Consider the following 27,403-nt stretch of genomic DNA (forward strand, 5'->3'; position numbering starts at 1 on the left):
GGAGGCATAGCTGATGTGCAGGCTGCAGGGAGCCGTGGCAATCAGAAGCCATGCGTTGTCTGGACACTGTCCTCTCAAAAGGATACACTTGTATATAAACCTCCGAGTTCTTTTCTAAACTTCTCCCAGTTTAAAGGGAATTGTAAGGCATTTTGATTATGTTGTTTGAAGATGAAAGATGTATAAAAATCTACCTAAAACGTCAACCTTTAAATTATTCAGCTCTCCTTCCTACTCCCCGCCCCCACTGCCGCTGAAAACAAAACAAAATAAAAACCCTCCCTGGGTGCTAACTTAAAAGCAGAAATATTTTTGCTGATAAAACGTTTTGTTCACAACCCCAAAACACATCGGATAAACGCAAAAAAGACTTTGTTGGCTTTATGGGCATATGAAAGACGGAAATCTAAGACTTTCATCTCTTACAATATGTGCAGAACATGGGCATAGCCCCTGGCAGACCCTGCCATGAAGAATGAGAGAGACTTGTCCAAGTTTAGGCTAAATACCTGTTGCTCAGTCTCACAGCTTGAGTAATACTTGCTGACTCAAAGAATACTTTTTATAAGCCTTACCCAGACATCGACACTTATGGAGATTCATTTGTCTCCCAAGTTTCCAGCATTCTGCATCCCGTCTTGGAAAGGCAATATCAACTCTCCCAGTGGTGTCATCCCATTCGCCCTTATAAATCCTGCATAACTATCTTGTGTTTTGATAATCAATGGATGGATACAGGAATTAATTGGAAAGAAGACTGGTTCTAGAAATATCAGTGGAAAGGAAAAGTCAGAAGGGGTATTTTAGAAAGAAACGAGGTACTGCACTACATCTGAAGGGTGCATGTGTATAGAGGGATAGACAGACAGATAGATATTTGTTGTTGTTATGTGCCACCAAGTTGATTCCAACTCATAGTGACCCTGTAGGACACAGCAGAACTGCCCCATAGGGTTTCCAAGGAGCAGCTGGTAGATTCGAACTGCCAACTTTTTGGTTAGCAGCCTGAGCTCTTAACCATTTTGCCACCAGGGCTCCTATATATATATGTATGCATACACACACACACACACACACACACACACACACACACACACATACACATATATATACATATACACATATATACATACACACACACACACACACACACATATATATTTTTTTTTTGGTAGAGCCATTTGATGTGGAGAAGCCAAAGAGGAAAACATTCTGGCTGGTGTAAAACCTTCACAAGGAAGGCTATAAAATTGTAATGCTGGGAAGAACCTTACAGACTGCACATAGTCTAGATCATTTTATAAATAAGGAGATTGCTTGGCTTTTGAAAGGTCATCCAGGTAGTAACTCACAGAGCTGGGACACTAAGAAAATATTAGTGACTCATAGCAGTGGCAAAACTATGGTGTTACTTCACAGGGTACCAGCTTCCCTGCCATTTTTGGTGGTGTCAGCCTTTCAGGAAGACCCATGGAGAACCACAGCTCTTGGGCTGTCACTCTCAGGGGTACCACTTATTTCAGGGGCTCACCACGGTCCCATTAGCCCAGATTAGAGCAAACAGTGGGCCAAAAGCAACAAAAGGGAAGACAGAAATGAACTGCTTCTTGGTTTTGTTTCATTTTTAGTGAATCTTCTTTTCACCTCAGTAATGACTTAAAGGTTGCCATGTTGTCTCCAGAAGGTTCTTTATAAATAAAGGTTTGATTGTGATGTTTTGTTTTATTTTTGAAGTGTGATGCTAGCACTTTATTTGCTTTTTATAGCACCAATCAAATTCTGCCTTTCGTCACATTTAATTTTTACTCCTTTGCCTCTGTCACTAGGTTGTGAGCTTCCAAGTTTAGCGTCACATTTATTCATCTTTTTATCCTTGATAGTGTTCACCACAGTGCTCTACACATGTTGTTAGGTGTCATTGAGTCAGTTCCGATTCATAGTGACCCTGTGTACAACAGAACAAAACACTGCCTGGTCCTGCGCCATCCTCACAATCGTTGTTATGCTTGAGACCATGGTTGCAGCCACTGTGTCAATCCATCTTGTTGAGGGCCTTCTTCTTTTTTGATGACCCTCTCCTTTACCAAGCATGATGTCCTTCTCTAGGGACTGGTTCCTCCTGATAACACGTCCAAAATACATGAGACAAGGTCTCACCATATTCGCTTCTAAGGAGCATTCTGGCTGTATTTCTTCCAAGACAGATGGTTCATTCTTCTGGCAATCATGGTATATTCAACATTCTTTGCCAACACTGTAATTCAAAGGTGTCAATTCTTCTTTGGTCTTCCTTATTCACTGTCCAGCTTTCACATGCATATGAGGCAACTGAAAACACCATGACTTGGGTCACGTGCACCTTAGTCCTTAAAAGTGACATCTTTGCTTTTTGATACTCTGAAGAGGTCTTTTGCAGCAGATTTGAACAAAGCAACAGCAATAGATAGTGAAGCAATAGATGTTATTTGCCTGACCATATACAGTGAGAATTTGAACTTGATACTATATTCAAAAAAAGAAAATAGGGTAGCGACTTTATTAAGTGGGTGCAAAATTATTCAGAACGTTTCACTGCAAGCAACCTCAATAAAATACGAGGAATTTTTAGTATGCTGTGTCCTACAAGGGCAATTGCTATCGGAAATGCTTTTGAACCTAACTTGCCAAATTAAACACAACATCTTGCAAAACATTCTACAAAATGCGAACAAATACGACTCAATACAAAAAGGAGCCATCACCAACTTGGGGGTTCTCACTTGGAAGGGGCACTTAAAGAGAATGTCAGCATCTGGTTCCACCCACAGAGCAATCACATCACAATCTAGAGTGGTTGACCTGGGAGTCAGTATTTATTTTAATGCCCTGGGTGATTCTAATGTGTAGCAGAGTTTTGAACCCTTGAACTCAGTAAACAGGCAGAAGATGGAGAAGGAAGAAAAGTTAAGCAGGTACATGGCAGAGAAAACCTCAGGAATCATACTGCACTAATGACTAAATATCAGAAGTTCATTCAGAGAATCCAGAAAGTATTACTGAGTTATGTATCGCAGACAATTTTTGGTTTCTGACGATTTAAAAGAGAGGATTCAGAAAAAGCCAACGCATATGATGACAGAGAAAAGACAGTGCGAACTAGATTATGAAACGATTATGAAACCGGGACTACCTTGACTTCAAAAGAAAACAACAAGCAATAATTCAGTAACTACTTATAAAATTATGAACTAATCTTCTGGGGTCACACGGGTGTAGGTTAACCATATTCAGGAAGAATATTTGGCAGTATTTGTTAGAAGATATTCTCACAGTGCTAACAATTATTAAATCTAAGTATAGGTATTTTTAAAGAATTGAAATGATTCCAATTTGTAAGAAACAGTCTTAGATTACACATTTCCCTGGAGGGTATTCCTTTTGATGATTTTTTATGAGTTTACAAAGACAGGATTTGATAACTGATTATAACACCAACTGTATGTACCCACCCTCTTCCCTTTTTTTCCTAGCTGGGACAGTAAGCATTCTCTGATATTTGCAGCTCTGGTTTTAGCACCTGACAACACATTTGCTCCAGTATGAACCCAGACATCAGCCCAACAGTCAGTCTCTCTTTCAGGGCACCTGGGTGTTGCAAGGCTTCAAAATGTTGTGCAAAAATGGAAATGGATTGACATATACATCTCGGAATTTTATCCAACGCTTCTGGTGTCATGAGAACAGAACAGACCGTCCATCACACAGTCCCAAACTGTACTCTCTGCCTCTCCTGGCACATCACTTTCCTCATCATAATCTGTCTTGTCTACCTTCTGCTGTTGCTACAAAATGCAACGTCGGTGGGCTTCCCCTTTGGTTCTCCCAGTGTCCAAGGACACCTGACTCAGTCACTGGTCCAAATAGTAGTTGGATGAACGAATGAAAGAACAAATGAATACACAAATGAATCCAGTACCTCACTGGCATCTTATTGTGTTAGTTGGCACAGACTCAAGTAGTCTGTTTCTTTTCACTTGCTCACTCATTCATTAATTCCCCTTTAACTGATAATCTTTGATGTGCTCGGCACTGTACTCGGTGCTGAAGTGTTAGTGGTTGTTGTGGATTGAATCGTGTCCCCCAAAAATATGTTTCAACTTGGTTAGACCATGATTCCCAGTACTGTGTGGTTGTCCTCCATTTTGTGACTGATGTAATCTTCCTATGTGTTGTAAATCCTAATCTCTGCCTGTGGTTAATGAGGCAAGATTGAGTTATATTAAAGAGGATTAGGGTGGGATGCAATACTGTTACTCAGATCACATCCCTGATCCAATGTAAAGGGAGTTTCCCTGGAGTGTGGCCTGCATCACCTTTTATTTTACAAGAGATAAAAGACAGAAGTGAGCAGAGAGACATGGTGACCTCATACTATCAAGAAGCAAGAGCCAGGAGAATAGCACGTCTTTTGGACCTGGGGTCCCTGTGCTGAGAATCTCCTAGTCCAGGGGAAGATTGATGACAAGGACCTTCCTCCAGAGCCGACAGAGAGAGAAAGACTTCCCCAGAGCTGATACCCTGAACATGGACTTCTAGCCTACCAAACTGTGAGAGAATAAACTTCTGATTGTTAAAGCCATCCACCTGTGGTATTTCTGTTATAGCAGCACTAGATGACTAAGACAGTGGTCAAAAAGAATCGCCTCTGTTCTCTAGGAGCTAAGAGCCTGGTGAGAAAAAGGCACTGTAAGCAGTTCTAGGGATTTAAGTGCACAAACACATATGCTGCTGAATATGTCACACACATCCATTTAACCGAAAAATAAACAAACTAACCATTAATAGAAGGACTGATGCCAGTACCAAGCAGAGATGAAGAACATTTGAAGGATATGAATGAAAGTGATTCCTGGTATCTTTTATTTGTCTACAACAGGTTTGAGAGACGTGGTATATGATGACTTTATGAAGGGGATGGAGTTGTGGGATGCTTGACTGATAGAAAAAAGGAAAGGGTGTAGGCAGAGGCAAAATTCTGGGTACAGAGCAAGGCCTGAGAGAAGGACTGAAGGAACTATAAGTTACTTAGGCTAAGGTCTTATTGAGAATCTTGTTCACAAACAAAGTAGGGTGGACATGCAATAAAGTAGGAAGAAACCAAAAACTGAGGTAGTCTGAAGACGTCTTAGTGGAAAAAATTCGAACTTGGCTGAATTCTTGACCTAGATTTTTAGCATAATATTCTTAAATGCTCTTAAAGATACTCAGTGGAAGGAGGACATTACACTTTTAAACATTTTTCTAAGTCAGATTCTTTCTCCCGATCCAACAAAGGAGGGAGGTGGGGAGGGCCACTTCTGAATGAACACATTAAACCAAAACTAAGCAAACCCGTTGCGGTCGAGTCGATTCCAATTCATAGCAACCCTATATGACAGCGTAGAAGTGCCCCATAGGGTTTCCAAGGAGCAGCTGGTGGATTCAAACTCCCAGCCTTTTGGTTAGCAGCCATAGCTCTTAACCACTGCACTACCAGGGCTCCATGAACACATTAGAAACTGGAATATACATACTCTTCCTTGTCCACCTTTTCTCGAAGCTTCTTTAGTTGTTTACTTTGGCCGAACTTCAAATTTTGAATTATGTTCTCAAAGTATTCCTCTTCCTTGTAGTTCAACTATATTATACAAAAGATTTTGAGAGAAGTATTAAAATCAGTGTCTTCAAAAGTTTTGCTAAAAATCATAGGGGATATTTTCTTAAATTCTAGTATCAGACAAGCCTCACTATACCAATATTAATTCTTACATAATATATGATAATTAATAGCACATTCCTATTTAGTACTTACTACATGTCAGGTGGAGCCCTGGCAGCGCAGTGGTTAAGTGCTTAGCTGCTAACCAAAAGGTTGGTGGTTCAAACTCACCAGCGGTTCCATGGGAGAAAAGACCTGGAGATCTGTTTCTATAAAGATTACAGCCTAGGAAACCCTATGGGGCAGTTCTACTTTGTCCTATAGGGTCGCTATGAGTCGGAATCGACTCGGCAGCACACAACAACATCAACAACAATGCATCAGGCACTGTTTTAGGCACTTCAAATATATATTGACCCACTACTGCTGAGTCGATTTTGACTCATAGCAACCCTATAGGAGAGAGCAGAACTGCCCCACAGGGTTTCTAAGGAGCAGCTGGTGGATTTGAACTGCTGATCTTTTGGTTAGCAGCTGAGCTCTTAACCACTGTGCCACCAGGGCTCCTTAAATATCTATTAAACTCATTTAATTCTTATAACAATCCTGTGAAGTAAGGGCTGTTTGATCCATTTTAAACTTGAGAGAACTGAGCACAGAGTAATTAAGTCACTTGCCCACATGAGTGAGTGGTGGAGCTGGGATTTGAACCCAGGGAGTCTGGCTTTGCATCTAGGCTCTTAGTCACTATTCTTCTGCCATCAGGGCCCCCGACACTTGCACTCTGGAGTGAGCTCTTAAAAGACATAGCCAAGCTATTCCGCAAATGGAAAGGGAAGAGGCCACCATGGCTTGCAAATCTCCCCTTCGGCAAGAAATCACTGGGTTAGGAATGACTGTCATCCCTGGACCTGGGCAAGGTGTGCCTCCTTGTCACCAGGGTTTCAAGCAGTGATGGCGGCCACAATGTCAGCAACAGGGCCCTCAGCTGTGTCTGAAATCACTTCTGCAGTGACTTTAACCTCTTTCTTCTCTTTCAATTGTTATATAGCCAGGGGAGAATAATATTGTTTCCAGTTCTAAAATCATATAATTTTTTTGGTTTTTAAACCCAAAATGCATGACCTGGTTTATCCAGTAGAGGAATAATTAGAAAATGGAAGGAAACTAGAAGATTTGCCTTGTCAGGCGCGTATGAGATGTGTTAAGGAGCTTGATGGCTACCTGTTGCCTGGCCCAGTTTTATATCTGGGCCACGTGATGCTCACCCCTGGAAAATAAAATAATATTAACTGTGTCCGTCAAATACAGTACAGGCCGATGAAAGAAAGGGTCAAAATAAGCAATGTTCTGACTTCAGTGTAAAAGGCTTTATGCTTTGAGATCTACAGTTTTAAGCCACTTCACATTTCTGAAACCCTATAGCTGGAAATGACATTACCCTTGGCCCCAGGAAAAATTACCCCAGAATATTTACAAGCTTGGAGACTTACCTCGACATATTCCTTATTCAGCTTGCTGTCATCTGAAATAAGGTCATCAGGATAACCGAGCCTTTCTTTAATTGCTAAGGCCTATGAAAATTATAATAGTGAATGTGAGGATGATTATGTAACTTTCAAGCACAAACACTATAATTTACCCATCACTAGCAACTGAATAACTTGATCCACACCGTTTACAAAAGAAAAAAAAGTATCTGGAAACACTGCAACAGAGCCTTCACACTGGGTTCTTTCTGGAGTTCAAAATAAACTAAACAGGTCTGAAATTTAACTTCTAACGCCCAATTCTCTTAGACTACAGCTTTCCCAAGAACACAAAAATGGACAATCCATTGTTCCACATATATTGTACTTTTATGAACGTTTTCTCTGAAAGACTTTTTTCCCTCAATTTTACAGAAGGGGTAATATTTAGAGCCTCCAATCTAGCAGCTTATAATTATCTTTCCACTTCGTTGATTTGGCGGAGAAAACAGGCATGGGCTTACAGATTTAGCGCTAATGTTCTTTCTGAATATTGGTTCCTGGGAGTTTTTCTGTTCTCCTTCAGTTTCTGGAGTCCTAGTGGCACAGTGGTTAAGAGCTATGGCTACTAACCAAAAGGTCGGCAGCTCGAATCCACCAGCTGCTCCTTGGAAACCCTGTGGGGCAGTTCTACTCTGTGCTATAGGGTTGCTATGAGTTGGAATCGACCCGACGGCAACGGGTGTTTTTTTTTGGGGGGGTGGTCTTATCTTCTCAAAGTTAAATGAATGAAATTCATTAATTGAGTGAAAGATAAGCTTCTCCTTATACCAGCACATATTTACTTTTTTTACTGCTTATTATTTGTAATTTTATTTTTAAAACGATTCTTTTTTATTATTATTGCCACTTACTACTTGCTACTTCTATTTTTACTCCTCTCTTACTTTTTTAGTTGTTTGACCTTTGATTACATAACATTATCTTGCTCTGAAATCATTTAATTAATTTAAAATTTTCATGGGAATTAAGCTTGTGTCTCTGAGTTATTTGGTTTGCTGTTAGATGGACGTGGTTTTTGTTTACACATCTGTTACATAAGCCTACAATTTACCTGATGCAATAAGCAGCATGTGTCACTGAACTCAGTCAGCTCAAGCCCATTTTCTTGCAGCTTTCCATACTATATCCTGTTTACAAAGCAACTTCACAGGTATAAAGTCAGCCCCCTCTCACTGGTACTTTAGTTCCTAGAAGACACTTCCCCAAAGAGTGTCGTATTTTACACAAATAACGCGCACCTTCTGCGTTTGTTTGCACCCCCATCCCCATGAGGTCTTTTTGTAAGCATCCTGTGCTAATTTTTTTTTTTTTTTTTTCACAGCAACATGTGGAACATGGCGGCATCTGTGAGGATGCCTTGATGGGGGAGGTCACGGCTGGCAAACAAACGCAGGAAACCCATTGCCATCGAGTTGATCCTGACTTATAGCAATCCTATAGGACAGAGTAGAATTGCCCCATAAGGTTTCCAAGGAGCGACTGGTGGATTCAACCTTCTGATCTTTTGGTTAGCAGCTGAGCTCTTAACGCTGTGCCACCAGGGCTCCAGAAACGTAGATTGTTGTTAGGTGCTGTCAAGTCGGTTCTGACTCATAGCAACCTCATGCACAACGGAATAAAACACTATCCAGTCCTGCATCATCCTCATAACTTTTGCTATGCTTGAGCCCACTGTTGCAGCCACTGTGTCAATCCATCTCATTGAGGGTCTTCCTCTTTTCCACTGACTCTCTACTTTACCAAGCATGATGTCTTTCTCCAGTGACTGATCCCTCCCGATAACATGTACAAAGGATGTGAGACATAGTCTCGCCATCCTTGCTTCTAAGGAGCATTCTAGTTGTACTTCCTCCAAGACAGATTTGTTCGTTCTTTTGGCAGTCCATGGCATATTCAATATTCTTCGCCAGCACCACAATTCAAAGGCATCAATTCTTCTTAGGTCTTCCGTATTCACTGTCCACCTTTCGCTTGCACATGAGGCGACTGAAAACACCATGGCTTGGGTCAGGCACACCTCAGTCCTCAAGGTGACATCTTTGCTTTTCAACACTTTAAAGAGGTCTTTTGCAGCAGATTTGCCCAACGCAATGCATCTTTTGATTTCTTGACTGCTGCTTCCATGGACGTTGACTGTGGATCCAAGTAAAATGAAATCCTTGACAACCTCAGTATTTTCTCCGTTTATCATGACGTTGCTTATTGGTCCACTTGTGAGGATTTTTGTTTTCTTTATGTTGAGGTGTAATCCATACCGAAGGCTATGGTCTTTGATCGTCATCAGTAAATGCTTCAAGTCCTCTTCACTTTCAGCAAGCAAGGTTGTGTCATCTGCATAAAGCAGGTTGTTAATGAGTCTTCCTCCCATCCTGATGCCCCATTCTTCTTCATCTAGTCCAGCTTCTCGGATTATTTGCTCAGCATACAGATTGAATAAGTATGGTGAAAGGATACAGCCCTGACGCACACCTTTCCTGACTTTAAACTACGCAGTATCCCCTTGTTCTGTTTGAACAACTGCCCTTGAACCATGTACAGCTTCCTCGTGGGCACAATTAAGTGTTCCGGAATTCTCATTCTCCTCAATGTTATCCATAATTTGTTATGATCCACACAGTCGAATGCCTTTGCGGAGTCAATAAAACACACATAAACATCTTCCTGGTATTCTTTGCTTTCATCCGAGATCCATCTGACATGAGCAATGATATCCCTGGCTCCACGTCTTTAAACAAAAGGAAAATGGGAGTACTTTCAAAGTTTTAAACTGAACATAGGGAGTGGGTGCTGGTTGCAAAGAGATAATAAAAGATGAAAATCATGGAAAAATATATCTATCAATGAAAAATGTTCTCAGAAACATTAACATCTTGAAGGAGCTTGCATTTTTTTAGTGCAATCCTTGATGACATTTTTCCTAACCATAAAGAAACGCCTCTTTGATGGTTGGCTTTGCCTTGCTTTTTACCTTTTCTTCAGCTTTCTTTTTTGTTTTGGCATCCATCCAAGTGAGGTCATCTAAAGTCTGAATAAAAACTTCCCGGACCTGTGTAATCAAGTCCTCAACCTCAAATCAAAAGAACACAAGACAAATTTAGGCCAGGAATTTATTATTTGTAACATAAATTTCTAAAAACAGAGCTACAAACTGTCTTTAGGTGACTTGATAACATGTTAATAAACGTAAATTTACAGACAAACCATGATTTAAACAAATGGACTTAGATGGAACTTTACATTTTTAAAGCAATATTGCCACTATTAACACTGCTGATTCAATAGGTCTTAATATGGCAGTTCTACTCTGTCCTACAGGGTGGCTGTGAGTCAGAATCGACTCTATGGCAACAGATTTTTTTTTTTTTAAATATATACATCAATTAAAAAACCACCCTCAGACCTGGACAGAGCTGGAGAAGGATGTAGAACAAAATTCTAACACACACAAAAAAGACCAGATTTACTGGTCTGAAAGAGACTGCAGAAACCCCGAGAGTATGGCCCCCAGACACCCTTTTAGCTCAGTGGTGAAGTCACTTCTGAGGTTTACCATTCAGCTGGGGATTGGACAGCCCTATAAAACACAATGGGACTAATGAGGCACAGCAGTCCAGGGACAAGGACTAGAAGGCAGAAGGGACAGGAAAGCTGGTGATAGGGAACCCAACGTTGAGTAAGGACAGTGTTGACGTGTAGTGGGGTTGTTAACCATTGTTATAGGGCAACATGTGTACTAACTGTTTAATGAGAAACTATTTTGTTCTGTAAACCTTCATCTAAAGTGAGAATAGCAGCACAACTGGAAGAACATAATTGATGTCACTGAACTGTGCATGTAGAAATTTTTGAAATGGTGTATCTTTGGCTATGTATATTTTCACCAAAAAAAAAAAAAAAAAAAGAGGTCAAGGCGGGAGAGGGTTGACATGTCGTGGGGTTGTTAACCAATGTCATAAAACAATGTGTGTACTGACTGTTTAATGAGAAACTATTTGTTCTGTAAACCTTCACCTGAAGTACAATTTAGAAAAAAAAAAAAACTCAGAATGTAATAGCTTCCACTCTCATATAAGAAACACTAACAGAAAATATTAGCTGTGACATTAGTAGTTTAGTTAAGCATGAAGTAGCATTTGAATAGATTCTTTTGCCATATCTTTAGTTCCATTGTTTGTACCTCAGTAAAATAAAAAATGGAGTGCATTTGTTACGCTTCAAATAAACCCTAGTTTACCGTCTACGTTTTTAAGAAAACACCCATTCCTGGTAATTCTGCTAACAGAAGAGTTTATGTCAATAGAACAAAGGACAGAGTTCTTTGAATACACTGCTTCTGGAAAACGGACAGTTGGTTTTGGACTAAACAATATTAGGAGCAGACCCTTGGGAGGAGAGTGAGATTTGTTGAGAAACAATGGCAAACTATGATTCCGAGGTTTTCTGCCCAATTAGTAGAATATTAGCCAAGTTATGGACTACTGAATTGTCCATCAGTGCAAACAAATAACTGATAGTTTGTTGTGCTGAAAACATTACCAGGTGTTTACTCTCCCCAGCAAAGGCTGCTTCCACATAAAGCCTTCCCACGGCATTCTCCATGTTCCCATTGACATAGTTCGCACACCGTCTCCAGGCTGCAGTTTCAGATGTTGTGCCATAAATTGCCTGGGGGAGGGAAAAAGGAAACGGGGCTTGACCAAGAGTAGAGGGTTGGAACATAGTCAGAACACACATTTCAGAAGGGTCTATTCTTTGTGTCTCCTTCAAGTTCTTGCAGTATTAATCACTTCTCACAAGGCACGTGTCTCTACCCTTGGATAAAATGCTATCTGACTGGATTGTTTATTTACAGGTGATTTGGAAGCATATGTTTTCAGTAGCATATCCCAGTAGAACTTCTGGTCATTACAAGTTAATATTCTCCTAGATAGCTTTAGAAAAAGAAAAGAAAAACCACACCATCGTCACCAGTGCATAAACATAAATGGGAAGTGATATTCAAGAAATGTACCAGAGGGGACATCTGGTTTACAAGAAAATACATTCCTGCTCCTTAATGTGTTAGCTGAACTTCGGTATTTAGAAGAACGGTATATGTGTAAATTTAAGGACCAATAGGGGATTAATTTAGGTCAGGGAAATCCGGCAGAACACCACTGTTGCATTCTTTAATTTTAAAAATGTTGTTTACATTTTCTTTTAAAGGGTAAAACCTGAAAAATTTCTATCAGAGAGCGATTTTCTTTTCAAGATACCAACCAATATGTTAGGGGGAATCCCTTCTTCCTCAATCTCTCCTAACCTCTCCCCTCACAATAGGACTAAAATGATGATTGTTTAAATAACGTAGGTACAGCCTAAGAAAAGACTTGAAGTATCTCCAGGCAGGTGTACTCTCACTGATTCGTCCCTGTGAATGTAGTCCATTTGTATATGTATGGCATGGATGCTAGAAGCACTTGAAAATTACATTCACTGAGAAAGATACCACTGCAATTACTTTTCACACAACCAAAACCAAGCCAGTACTCTTTCATGCATGGCTCAAATAACCAAATGTAACCCCTGACACTGCAATGCAATCATGGTGCCACAGTAGACAATCATAAGACAGCAAAAGCCCAGGAAAATGAATCCCTTTCCCAGGCAAAATATCCTACTATGGCCAAAAGAGCCAAGAGTTGTCATTTAGTCTCTTGGCAAAGTCCTTTCTTTCACTACATTCTAGTGGTGTACATGGGGTAACCATGTTATCTCTTTACGCTTTAAGTCTTAAGAAAAGAGAGATATTTTCTTCACCTTGCGGAAAGCATTTCTGGACTCCTTGTAGTTTCGGCTGAGGCTGCTTACAAGATCCATTATGAACCGCCAGGACATTAAATTTTGAAGATCTCTGTATAAAAAAACCCACCACCCAGCAACAGAAAAGATGAGGCTGCAAAGCTTCTAAAGAGTGATATGAAATGTAAACTTTGAGGATGTGGGCTCTCTGACATACCTACCTGGCAGAATATTTGGTAAGAATGGGTTTAAGTTTGGTTAAATATTCTGGAGCATAAACAATCACATCTTCCTCATTTGGAATACTAATATTCACTGTTGACATGATTTCATTTGTGAAATTTGACCAGCTGAATGGCTGGAAAAAAACAGGCATAAAACAATTCAGTAATTACAGATTTTTCTTCTCGGTTCCAAGATTCAATTATGGTTAGATGGTTAGACATTCAAAGGTGTCAGTTAAATCACTATGTAATTACAACATGGCCAGCCTGTTATTTGTTTGGGATTTCTTCTCCTTAATTGTTTCAAACAGTTTTTGAATAAAAATTAGTTCTGCAGCATGATTATTCAGAGAGTAGAATTCGTAACACAAAATCTCGAATTTAGAGAATACACAAGTAGAAATTAGACTAATGTCATCATCTTGGGACTAACAAAATAAAAGAAAAAAAGAAAAGAGACAGCTTTAAGAATACAGCTTCCTACATGATGAATGTAGTAAATATCACTGAATTGTACATGTAAAAATTGTTGAAATGGCAAATGTTTTGCTATATATTTTTACCACAAAAACTGTAAAGCTTCCTTGCTTTTTGCAAAATTATATACATATTTCGATACAAACAAAATATAGTGTTTATCTTTTAAAAGTAGATATTAAAAAATAAACCATCAAGAGAAAATAATACACCTCAGTGGAGATGCTGCTATAAATGAAAACGCTCTCTTGTTACAGCAAAGGTAGTGATATTATACATACAATACAAAGCCAAACGAAATACACATTTTAAACCATCAGTATTTGGTCTACAGTGGTTTCTCATGCAATTTTTAAGCTTAGAAGGTAGGTCTGGAGTTGCCAAAAGAAGAAATCTTGACTTCTTTTTATTTTTTAAATGGGAAGTGTAGTTACTCAATCACCAAGGGAAATATAAGAAGGCATAAGTGGAGATTATGCAAATCTTGATTTGTTTAATCCCATATTTCAGTCTTGGAGACTACTTAAAAAGATTATCGATATCCTGTTGTGAGCCGTTGAGTTAGTTCCAACTCACAACTCCTAGTGACCCTACAGAACAGATCAGAACTGCTCCACAGGGCTTCAAAGAGCAGCAGGTGGATTCCAATTGCAGACCTTTCGGTTAGCAGCCTGAGCTCTTAACCACTGTGCCACCAGGCCTCCTATCAATACCTTAGGTTCGTTCTATTATTCCAGAAACATATAAATATACTGATCACTAAGTAGGAGGTGTTATGATGTACTTTTCTTGATTTCCTTTGGTGATTCAGACCATTCTTTCAAAACATATTTGTTAAGCACTTATTATATAAAAATGTTGTATGTGAGAAATGCTTAACTCAAGAGGTTATGCCCTGAACGTCCTTGTTTACAACAATTAGCGCCGAAGAGAACGCCATCACTGAACGAGGTAGTTTGTACCTTTTCCATGAACTTTGTTCCATTTCCTCATCACATGTATCAAAAATACACAAGAATAAATGCACAGCCCCCCAAAACAGATTATTAGATACTAGCTAATGAGTTACAAATAAGCAAAAAGATGACAATTGCTGATTACAAATGCAATCTAAGACAGAAAGTTACTTTTTACCGCTTGGGGTCTCATTCTCCATTCTTTTGCTCTGAAAATCTCCATAAATAGTCTTAGTGGGAACACCGTAAGTTCCATGAATAAATTATTCTTTTCAGGAGTTAAAAAGAAATCTAGGCCTTTATTGTTGGCTGTTGCAGTCAGGTAACTCTATACTGGCCTCTCAGAAAGACTTCCCACCCTCTTCTATGATAGTTTCCAATATTATTGCATGGTTGCCTTGAAAGGAACTTTCCCTTTGAAATTCAACTCTAGCTTATCATAATGATTTCAAATGACAGGAAGTCGAGTGGTTGGTGTCATCTAAATTCATTTTGACGCTCAACAAATTTTAATAAATAAGAAATAAATGTACTTTAGGAAACAGCATTTCGATGTTATAATTTCAGGAAATGGCACAATACGAGTACACCGGACTCGCTACTCACCTTTCCGTCAACCTCTAATGAAAAGTTACTTTGCATCTGGGCCAATGTCATTTTATTATAAAGAAGCATTGGATCATTTCGATCTTCGGGCTTAGCTGTAGCCTGTGGATTTAAATTTTGATCGTTATTTTAGAACTAAAAATTCTTCAGAAAACTATAATCCTATAAAAGGGGAAAAATTTCAGAGATCCCATAATTTGATATAAGTGCTATACTGGTTTTGTAATTTATTTTGGCATATCAAAAAGCCCAGTGAAATGTAAGGTTTGAGGTGCAGTGTCAAGTTCAAAGTTCTTTAGAAATCTGGTCATGTTTTAGTACTTGCCCAAACACAGACGTACTCTGCGCGGTCTTCTGTTCCTTCCACAGTTTAAGGCTCTCTTTTGTCTGCAGACGTTTCTTATTGTAATAAGTTTCCTGGGTACAGGCATCTCCAATTTATCTCTCAAATACTAGCTTTCCCCCACCTCCACCACCGTTCTGTCCCAGTTAAAATTCAGTCCCCACCTCTCAAAAGTTAATAGTCTCTGCAAATAAACTTAGGCAAATTAAAGAGAGAGAATACCTAGTAAGTGGTACAGTTAGGTTACAAGGTATCTGAGGAGAGTAACAACAACTTCTACTTTTGTGACCGTCCTCTCATTCTGGCCAAACAGTTTAGTACCCTACATTCAACAGCATCCAGTTTTGTTTTCTTTACTGAATGTATGAAGAAAAAAAAGGGAGAAAAGAAAATTGCAGTAATTCCCCAGTTAGTAGATGAAACAAGAAAATGTGAGAAGAGACAAAAGGTGAAGTTTTAAAAATGGTCATTATTTCTTAATGACAGTGGCTCCAATTTCCCGTTTGGGTCACTTATTTATTCATTTGTTTAAAAAAATTATTCGTTGAACATCCCTTGCATGCAATACTATGCTGAATGCTGTTAGACATGCATAGGTGATACAAAGACGTCTCACACCCCATCCCAATCCTGGAGTCTAAGAGAGGAGAGAAAATATAGACACAGATGAGATAGACCTACTACAGAGCTGAGGCTGGTCTAGGGAGAACATGGCTTAGGGAGGTCAAGTGGGAAAATGCCTGCAGTAAACTGTCCTAACAATTCCTAACCAGCATGGCAGTGGCAAGTGGATGGGGGACTTAGGGGTCTAGGTTGCTGTTGGCAGGGTCAGAGGGAGCACTATGGATCTCACACCCATGCATAACCCATCAAAGTGCCATCCACCCAGCTACATCTCCAACCACAATCTGGTTCTGACTGGAGATTGCTGGTTTCACGTAGCTCTGTTGTTGTCAGGGGCCGTTGAGTTGGTTCCGACTCACAGCAACCCTATGTACAACAGAAAAAACACTGCCTGGTCCTGCGCCATCCTCATCATCATTGCTATGTGGGAGCCCATTGTTGCAGCCACTGTGTCAACCCATCTCATCGAGGGTCTTCCTCTTTTTCGCTGACCCTCTACTTTACCAAGCATGATGTCCTTCTCCAGGGACTGGTCCCTCCTGGTAACATGTCCAAAGTATGTGAGATGAAGTCTCGCCATCCTCGATTCCAAGGAGCACTCTGGCTGTGCTTCTTCCAAGACAGATTTGTTCCTTCTTCTGGCAGTCCATGGTATAGTCAATATTCTTCACCAACACCATAATTCAAAGACATTAATTCTTCTTTGGTCTTCCTTATTCATTGTCCAGCTTTTGTATGCTATGAGGCCAGTGAAAATACCATGGCTTGAGTCAGGCGGACTTTAGTCCTCAAAATGACATCTCTGATTTTCAACACTTTAAAGAGGTCTTTTGTAGCAGATTTTCCCAATGCAATACGTTGTTTGATTTCTTGACTGCTGCTTTCATGGGCGTTGACTGTAGACCCAAGTAAAATGAAATCCTGGACAACTTCAATATTTTCTCTGTCGATCATGATGTTGCTTATTGGACATGTAGCTCTAGGGAGTCCAAAACTGCCCTCAAAGGTCTTCAGTTCTCAAGACTTGGATAGACCAGAATGGCAGTGGCAAGTGGATGGGGGACTTAGGGGTCTAGGTTGCTGTTGGCAGGGTCAGAGGGAGCACTGTGGATCCCAGACAGAATGACTATGGGCTCCGCCAATAACCTGATGCCACTTAGGCTCTGAGTTAAGTCACCGAGATGGCAAGACCCGTCAGGGGAATGTCAGAGAAGGAAGTGCCTACCCAGCTCCAACATTTCATCTGAGAATAGAGGAAATTCAGGCATACACCCACTAGGCTTTGCTGCAAATCTCCCTGAAGCCAGCAGCCTGACAGTCTGAACTTAATGGCATTGCACCGTCATGCGACCACGTTCAGGGCTAATGTCTTAGCACAGTGATGCCTCATAGGGATACGGACAATCTCTGTGGCCACCTCCAACTTTGAAATAAAGTAAAATTGTACAAATAAAAACAAAAACAGCTTTTATGAATACTAACCAGTCAAGTGTGCCAAGTTGCAAGGGTATCGCAACAACAGTTTGGCTATAAATGGCAGAATTTTGATGCAGTCCACTTACAATAAGTAATTCAGTGTATCTAGCTTAATTTGTCAAACTCAGTATGCCAGTTTACTCGGCAATTCTGCAGTTCAAAGGTCCTCTTGAAGACAATGATCCACTAAGAGCCATGCATTTCTATCATTTAGTTAAGGGGCTGCACAGAATTCACCTCGAACCCTTAAAATATGATAGAAAGAGGGGGAAAAGTGGTTAAAGATTATTCAGTGTATCAGAGAAAATGTGTTTTACATTGGCAATTTCTTTTTCCAGTTCCATAACTTTATTCATTTCCAAAGAAATCTGGTTTTCATTGATGGGCAGTCCTCTTTCCTGATGGATCAGTTTAGCCACTGCAATCATAAAATCCACATATGCTGTGCAAGCCTGTGAGACAAAAAATAGCAGTAAATTACTGGAGAACCTTCTAAATACTCTTCATGGTGCTCTAACTTGAAAAAAATTTTTTTTATTCAATGAAGTTTTGGTAACAGATAAAGCACAGTAAATTAGCAACACTTTCCTAGTGTAAAAGAAACGATTTGTACAGATGTCTTAGAAGGTCAACGCGTCTTTGATTCAGAGCACAGCAATAAAGCATCACTTTGAAAGAACTACGTAATTTACAACCGTCTGGTTGTGGAGAGTTTATCATTTTCAATTTTCAATCAAGTTATTTAAACGGTCTTAATAAGAATACAGGCGTTTGATACACTTGGTAAGCAATAATATATACTACTTTTTTCTTAAATGATAATAAATTCCTTGTCCACATCTTCTTTTCTCAGGTTTTCTCTGATAGTATATATTGTAGTTACTTTTCAAATTATTCCTTAAGAGATGGCCTCAAACTCATATAATACGATCAAGATACCTTTATATCTGTCTCCTCAGGCCAGGCAGTGTTGTTATTTATGAGACTGTGTTCTCATGAGCTCCTCTAAAACACGCCTATGGGTTTTAGTTCATTCTCTAACTGGCTGCTGTTACTGTGAAATTTTACCATATCATGGATTTAGGTATTAGCTTTCTAAGAACTCAAAATTCTTTCTATTTTATCTTCATATACATTTTAACTTTGCGAAAGTAAGCTATAAAGTAGTTGTACTGCTGACCTCTTAAAGAACATATAAAGGCTTCATTCAAATTCAAGACTGGAATTCCGCTTCACCAGGAAATAGAATTCCGCTTTTGTAAGTCTCAACCCATTGCTATTGACTAGCCATTTTTATCTATCAGGAATTTAAAAAAATTATGATTCCACATCAATAAAATTTACTCAGTATTCAGGTTCCCAGCTCCAGCCTGACTAGAAGCAAGCGAATGTGACTGGGAAAGATACACCACACAAGGTAGGAACAAATGAGCTCGTCCATGCTTCTGAGACTTGTTCCCAAGGTAAATACAAAGGAAGGGTATAGAGTGTTTAATCTTTCATTTTCAAGAGGTTTTTATATCCCTACCGATTATCAACGAAAGGAGCATGCTTGTATTAACTGTGCGTGCAAAGGCACAGAGGAATTTAGTGATTAAGAGAATCAAACCTAAAACCAGTAGGGAAATGAAAACAGTATTTTATCAAGCAACATCCTAAGCAGAATGTGCAAAGTACTTCTGAATTTGAAAGTCAAGAGAACAACCGTAAGTAAGATTTAATACTGGCATTCTGTGACCTTTTCTAAATTCCAAGTCAACAGTTCCCTGGGAAGAGGAGTTCTCTTGTCACGGGTTCCCTGCAATGCTGGGCTAACTAGTGTCTCTACTCACAGACTCAATAGAACAGCTGTGGGTCTGCATTAAAACGCTAATATCTAAGGTCGCAGGAATGAAAGGAAGGTTTTTTGTATATTCTCACCAATTCCATTCTTTCCCTCCTGAAAGGTAATCAGAATTCTTGCTTCACTCTGAAGCAAACAAGTATGTCTGAGTTCATACTGCAAGGGAGCAGCATGCTGTGTTCTGAATTCACAGTGTTTCATAGCATATACATCGTCTGCCTTCAGCAGGGAATTACTACTGACTATGAAGCCCTGGTGGCACAGTGGTTAAGAGCTTGGTTTCTAACCTAAAGGTCGGTGGTTCAAACCCACCAGCTACTCCTCGGGAGAAAGATGTGGCAGTCTGCTTCCATAAAGATGTCAGCCTTGGAAACCCTACGGGGCAGCTGTACTCTGTCCTATAGGGTCACTATGAGTGGGAACCAATTGATGGCAGTGGATTTGGGTTTTTTTTTCGATGAAGGAGGCAGTAACTTGAATTTTCCGTTTACCAATCCGCTGAGTTTCTTCTGTACTATATGTGGTGCATTTTTTTGTTGATGAGGTGAGAAAACAATAACCAGAATCCTCTTAGGCACTTTGTTGACTCTGCAAACTGGCTCTACTCCAGTATCTGTATCCTTAAAAGCTGCATTTAAAGACGGTAGAAATCGGGGTAAGGACAATTGATTGTGCTTCTAGTCTGCTGAGCTGTTAAAATTTCCCAGATAACTGAAAGCATATGATATCACTGGCTTCTGGGATGCTTGAATATTCAGTACAGCTACACGGAATAAAAAATCAAACCCATGCCTTTGAGTTGATTCCGACTCATATGGAATACTCTACCCCTTTAATGAGTCCTATTACTAATGCAGTGGGTTAAAACAATGTGTGTCCTAGTATGTTGATAATTTCCTGGCTTCCAAATTTATCTAGTAGCTGTCAAAGCCCAGGCTTACTGCCACTGTTAAATGCTTTTTAACAATATATGATTCTTCTTCAAGGTTTTAATTTTCTTCCTTGAGATACTTCTAGATATGTAAAATACCAAAAGATTATAATGGTCATGACTTGGGGAGAAAACAATCAACAAATATTTTAACATTTAAAAATACATGGGATAGGATAGTTTTATAAATTGAAATGGAATTTTTCGTTTTTGGTCATGGAGAGAGCAATTAGTTACTAGGACAGAAACCAGAGTCAGCTATCTCTTGATAGTCAAAAGGAAGCTTTTTGGAAGACCTGAGATCGTCATTCAGTGATCCTTTATGTGACGAAGATCCCACATAAATATCTATGTAGCTTCTTCCTTTTATTTTGTTTTTTTAAATTTTGTAAATTCCAATACTTATAATAGTGGATTCAAAGGTGACAATTCATTTTTAAATGATCAGGTAAAATCCATATAAAAGTAGTTTTGTGGGTTTTTTAATCACACACTATCAATGAGATGATACTCACCAACACTCAAAATCGTAAACCGTTATTCTAATTAGAGCTACCTTCATTTGGGAGGACCAAGCAATACCAAAAACCAAAACAAACCCGCTGCCATCGAGTCAATTCCAACTCATAGCGGCCCTGTAGGACAAAGCAGAGCTGCTCCACAGGGTTTCCAAGGACCTTTTGGTGAGTAGCTGAGCTCGTAACCACTACGCAGCCAGGCAACGGTATTTAGAAATTGGACTCCTCTTTCTTGGAAAAAAGCTGATACTTGTTAGACTTGCCAAAGAGGAAGACAAGACTGCCATTTGACTACTGTGCTACAAACTACTCGTTACTAATGAGAAGAAGCAAGTTCCAGGGAGGAACAGAAAGCTCTCCAGCCACATAGGTTGGTATTTGGGTACCTCAGGTCCCAATTACCTATGAATTTAGAGTTTCACTTCCAAACATTCTGTTCTGGGACACCCAGGTCTTACTAATATTCTATCTTCCTTTGAAGAAAGGCATAAAGTGGAGCATGAAGTGACGAGTTACAGAACTGTGGTATTCTTAGCCACTCATGCGGGGGGATATTTAATAGTGTTAACAGGAAGTTCCCTGGGGAACACAGGGGGGACCCATTTTGAATGAAGTACAATGCAGAAAAGATGTTTCCTATCAAAAAGGCTTGGAAATTTTTTCCAGGTTAAGCAGCATGGAAAGACTTGCTCCCGCAGAGGGACTGTGGATATAGGGAATCACACAGCCGTTCCTGGGGCTTATAAAAAACTTAAAATATAATCAAGCTACGAAAAATAGCCCCCAGCTCCACCAAGATTCCAAAGCAGGAGAAACACAGGACACAAGAGGATTTACCATGGGCCAACATGGGGATTGTGTTGGACTTTCATCAGGTCATTAATGAGAACCTGGAGATTCATGGGAGAACTTACTGTAGAATGGCTACGGTTTATTGCATATTTTTGGGAAATCACATGTATTTTTTTTTAACCAACTGGGTTCAGTCAGTCTCAAAACAATTTCTCATCATATTTGCTAAGTCCCAAGTTAAAAAGCTCCTTTATGTTTTGTTAAATACAGGTGCTTGGATTGGGTGAAACCTCCTGACTAGGAGTCACCTGGTGCCCAGGTAATAACATGAGGTCAGCAGTTCCCCTTGCAGGATCCATCTTATCAGGTCCAGGCTGTGTGCTATGCAATGTCGATAGCTTACCATATAGCACGCTCAATACATCAGCTGAGTAGTCTAAAGAACAAAAACAATTTCCCTATAAGACAGTCACCTGCAGAAGATACCCTACGTCTGCTCACGTTTCTCCATCTCCCTTGCTATCACCCTAGTGCACCACCATCTTTCCCCCACGTTACCAGGTGGGATGCTCTCTGATCTCTCTGCTCCCATTACTACCCATTCTCCAAACAGCAGCCAGAGTGATCTTCTACAAAACCTAATGTAATCACACCTGAATTACCCACTCATCCCTATGCCCAGTCATATCACCTTTAAGAATCTGCTTTATAATACTTTATCTCAACTAATCTTTTTTCCTTATTTCTTTATTATCTGCCTCTATTAGAATATGAGTTCCATAATTTCAAAGACCTTTTCTATCTGGGATGAGATGAGAAATGTGATTCCACTGTGTGTAAACACATCTATGGCAAAGTCTCTTAGTCTCCACTGGACGGCTCGACTTCTTGTATTTAAGAATATTCCAGACCCCTTATTAAATTTTAGGCACGTACTTCTCAGTTTTTATGTAAAATTATCCTTATTTTAGGTTTGCTAGTTGGTGTTTCTTTGTCTTTACAATATTTTTTAAATCCATTCTTTTCCTACTCCTTTGTATTGACCTAGCCCTGGTGGCCCAGTGGTTAAGAGGTACGGTGAGCATAGCTGCTAACCAAAAGGTCGGCAGTCTGAATCCACCAGCCGCTCCTTGGAAACCCTATGGGGCAGTTCTATTCTGTCCTGTAGGGTCACTGTGAGTAGGAATTGACTTGACAGCAAAGGGTTTTGTTTTGTTTTTTGGTTTTGCATTGACCTTCCTGAAAAATATCTTTTCTAATCTCCAGTTTCTTCATCTGTGCTCAAGCCAAATAATATGCAAATTCTCTCCTATTTATTAGAAATTTCCCTTTGGAAATGGGAAATTTCACTGAAAGTCAGGGGCACAGATTTCTTCTTGGCTTCATTACCCACTCAGTGCAGATCCCTTAGTCAGGAATCTCCAGGGCACTGGTACCCTGAGGCTAGAATACTCAGCTTACTGTCTTCAGCAGAGGGATGTGGTGAGGTCTCCATAGAGATGACAGCATACAAAATGCTTTATGATGTATTAAAAAAAGGGGGAGGTATAATATAATTTAAAAGATTGCAGTGAAAGAGTAATTGGCACTGCACTGCCTGAAACAAGCAATAATCTTAATCTTTATCTCCTGTCAAAAGGGATAAGAGCATATCTAAGGTATATATAACCAGTTATCACTGAGTCTATTCTGATTCATGGGGACCTCATGTGTGTCAGAGTAGAACTGTGCTCTGTAGGGTTTTCAATGGCTGGTTTTTTGGAAGTAGAGCATCAGGCTTTCTTCCCAGACACCTCTGGGTGGACTCGAACCTCCAACCTTTCAGTTAACAGCTGAGCACTTCAACTGTTGGCATCACCCAGGGACTCCAAGGTATATGGATCCTCTCGGATATCAGAATGGTTTACTTCCTGCTTTGGGAACCAAAATTAGAATTCAAAGACACTCAAGAAAATTCTCAGTAAATCTCATTGTAATTGAGCCTTATATGTCACTGAGATGAGAAAGGGGTGTATTCTTCTGCCATAACATTTGAGAAGTTCCATTTATTTCCTGCGAGAGCTTTACACAACAAGAAGCTACGCTGCTAATCCAAACTAGAAAGCCATGGCAGTCGTTAAATGTATGTATTGTTAGAATTACACAGATGTCTATACGGCCTTTAGCCTTACACTGGGCCTGCACAAAAATGAATTACCAGTTTTAGATTACAAACCCCTGGAAGAGGATAGTGTTTACCTATTCTTGTGTGGCACCTCGCGTCATGCACATGAGTTGGATTAATTAAGACTTTTATGTAAAAATTTCCTTTAGGTTTTTTTGTAGAAATTGGTCCATCTAAAAAGAAAGCTGGATAGGCAATCAGGAGACTGCATGGTGGTGGGTTATAGTGGATAATGCTCAGTGTCCTCTCCTAACAGAACCCTCTGTCCTGTTCCCTCTTGGTGGGTCTGTCAATCAAGGAGCCTATCTTCCTGAACCATAGAGATAGGCAGCCACTGCCAGCTAGCCCATCAGAGAACCCAGTCCCCTGGGGAGGACAGGGGACTCAAGCAGGGCCATGAGGGCCCTTCCCTCAGAGATTCAGAGACACTGGGAGAGATGGAATTTCTTTTTTCTGGATTGTGAAGGCGCTAATGGTCGTCTTCGATGCCACAGTGGAGACAGACTGCTAGAGAAGGAAGCCAACGGTAGACCCTTGAGAAGAGGAAAGAGACAGAGAACTCAGTTGAAACCCTGGAAACAGCTGTGCCTGGTTCGTCCATAGAACTTGCTAGTTAGGTGAGCTCCCCCACCAAAAAAGAAAAAACAACCACAGGAAAAAAAACCTCTTTTAAAAAAAATCAACTCAGAGTAGGTTTCTATCGCTGTAATTAATTTTCCCTGACACACGTATCTTCTAATTCGTGACCTTAAGCAAGTCACTTAGCCTCTTTGGGACTCAGTTTCCGCATTTGTAAAATGAGTAGTTGGGCTAAATTCCCCAGTGTCTCATTTCGCTCTTAAAGTCTGTACATGAGTAACTTTAATTATAAAAGAAAACATATGATACCGTCATGGAAAAAATACAAGAACATATATCTTTGAGTTTTGATTGCCTTAGGCATGTTCCCTTTTTAACTGAGGGGAGAAGTACGTAAATTGAAAAGGAACTGAGGTATTTAAGTTCAGAATGACAACCGGAAGCATACAATATTGCATTTCTCAGAGTGTAACATTTGAAAGTACCAGAAGAAAACAAATGACTTGAAAGGCAGAAGGTCCTTTAACAGGAGAAAAATCACGTTTTGTGTATAAGTCAGGAAGTGAGAGATTGTTCCTGAAAACAAAATGAGTTACCTGTTTTCACTAAGCAGTGGTGTAACACCACGAGGCATTTTACTATTGTGAACGCCACGCAGATGTCACAACACAAAAATTCCGTTCATAAGGTATTAAAAGCCACAAAAAGTGTTTCTGCAAGTGAAAATGGCCTTCCTTAGGAATTGTCAGCGCTACGGTCACCATGTGCTTGCATTTAGTTTTAGATTATGGAAGATAATTCCACTGGATGATCAGGATATTCCCCTGAAGGAAGGATCAGAGGACCTGGGGGAATGGGACTTAATTAATGATTTGACCAAGGAGAGTTATGAGTGTTTCATTGGGTTACTGCAGTTATCTCCACTTAGCAAATGCACTGAGGACTGGAACTTAGTGGAAGGGCCAAGAGGGAGTGAATGTTTAGGACTGGAAGAAGGGGTAGTCTGCTGATGACAGCTGGCGGGAGCCGACAGAGTGAAGGTGGGGTGCAGCGCTGCTCGTCCCTTGCCTTTGAAGAGCCAAGAAACAAGCTCAGGGGCTGGCTTACAGCTGTGGTTTACCAAGTATTTTTTGGCAATCAAAACCAAACCCATTGCCATCAAGTCAATTCCAACTCATAGCGACCCTACAGGACAGAGCAGAACTGCCCCGTATGGTTTCCAAGGAGCGGCTGGTGGATTCGAACTGCCAACCTTTTGGTTAGCAGCCAAACTCTTAACCACTGCGTCACCAGGGCTCCAAACATCTCGTTGCTATCTAACTCATAGTGACCCTATGAAGGAGCAGCTGGTGGATTCAAACTGCCAACCTTTTGGTTAAGCAGGCAAGTTCATAACCACTGTGCCAGTGGAGAAACTAGAATTAACCTTTACTTGATAACTGGCTGGGGATGCAGAGGAAACTAAGGGAGGTGCTGTAGGTGGTGGTGACTGGGACGGCAGCCAATATCATTGGGGAAATAAGGAGAAAATTGACATGTTTTTCAATAGCTGTTTACCCTCACCATAAGAAAAAATGAATTTAACAAGGAGAGGGAGGGTACAGAAATATTCTGGTAGTTACCCAGGTCCGGGATGACAAGTAGATTTTATCGCATATGCCACCTCCCTTCGACTGGACGGAGGTTGCTTGAAGCTCAGAGCATTGAGTTGAGAAGGATTCTAAGGTGAGCAGGAAAGAATCCTGAGATCAAATGGCCATGGTTATGGAAGGGAAGGGAGCAAGGCAGGGAGCTTGCTGTGTGCTCACTAGACCAATCCCGATCGTTAGAGGGCACCTATTTTGAGCAGATAACAACTCCCAGGCTAGAGGGGCCTGAGTTGCTAAGTTTTTTCTGTCATTTTGCTCATTTAAAGAACTAAGTTAGTATAAATTACTACTCTTAAGAGGTTGGGATGATACATGAAAAGGCCAAGAGACACAGACAACAGCTCTACCTCCAGTTCTACTACTGTTGTGTTAAGTGTCCTAGGGAAGACCTCTCAGCCTCAGATTTCTCACCTATAACTCCATATGCCCCTTACCTAGGATGTATTTCCATAAAGAAATGTACTACTGATTCCAGAGTCCAACACCACTATGTTACTTGACTTCAAATGCAGTGTCTCCTAGGTCAGTGGATACAAACTGTGACAGACACTGCTAAGTATCCTTTGACATCTATGCTCTCATTCTTCTTTTTAGTAACAGAACCTTCCTCACCACCGAGTTCTATCAAGGCACGGGGTCCCTAGGTTGCACAAATCGTCAAGCACTCAGCTACTAACTGAAAGGTTGTTGGTTTGAACCCACCCAGAGGTGCCTCAGAAGAAAGGCCTGGTGATGTATTTCCAAAAGTTCACAGCCTTGAACACCCTATGCACAGTTTTACTTTGAAACACATGGGAGTGCCAGGAGTGGGAATCAACTTGCAGGCAACTGATTTTTATGACCACCTAGCTTGGGACTACATTTCCCAGTCTCCACTGCATTTCGGTGTGGCCATGTGACTGACTATGTGCTAACCAGTGGAATACAAACAGAGATGTAGGTACCTTCTCCATCACTTACATAAACGTAAATTGCCTGTTCACCATCTCCCCTCTCTTCTTTCCCCTGTAGCCTGAAATGTGGACAGGGCACTCATGAACCAACGTGGACCAGACAGATCAACGAGGATGTTGGCATTAGAGCAACAAGATAAAAGAAAGCTGAGGTCCCAGACACTGCTGTGGGGCAGAACTTCCAACCTTAGCTGGACTGCCTTCCTGCCTCTGGACTCTAACATGAGATACAGTTTGACCTACTATATTTTGGGGTCTCTTTGACACAGCAGCTTAGC

The 27,403-nt window shown here is 40.4% G+C and overlaps 1 protein-coding gene across 2 annotated transcripts in view; it reads right to left on the reverse strand.

Moving 5' to 3' along the window:
- MME (membrane metalloendopeptidase) overlaps positions 1 to 27,403 on the reverse strand; it is a 95,726-nt gene that overhangs the window by 23,401 nt on the left and 44,922 nt on the right. For both annotated transcript variants that reach the window (XM_004379174.2, XM_004379173.2), the window contains exons 9-16: positions 18,014 to 18,148; positions 15,254 to 15,355; positions 13,212 to 13,348; positions 13,009 to 13,102; positions 11,746 to 11,874; positions 10,178 to 10,276; positions 7,171 to 7,251; positions 5,553 to 5,656 (exon numbers count right to left, since the gene is read on the reverse strand). In XM_004379174.2, the coding sequence (XP_004379231.1) occupies positions 5,553 to 5,656; positions 7,171 to 7,251; positions 10,178 to 10,276; positions 11,746 to 11,874; positions 13,009 to 13,102; positions 13,212 to 13,348; positions 15,254 to 15,355; positions 18,014 to 18,148 (881 nt within the window). The remainder of the gene's footprint in view (positions 1 to 5,552; positions 5,657 to 7,170; positions 7,252 to 10,177; positions 10,277 to 11,745; positions 11,875 to 13,008; positions 13,103 to 13,211; positions 13,349 to 15,253; positions 15,356 to 18,013; positions 18,149 to 27,403) is intronic.

Source organism: Trichechus manatus, unplaced genomic scaffold (assembly GCF_000243295.1).
Source record: "Trichechus manatus latirostris isolate Lorelei unplaced genomic scaffold, TriManLat1.0 scaffold00062, whole genome shotgun sequence".
Classification (NCBI taxonomy): Eukaryota; Metazoa; Chordata; class Mammalia; order Sirenia; family Trichechidae; genus Trichechus; species Trichechus manatus.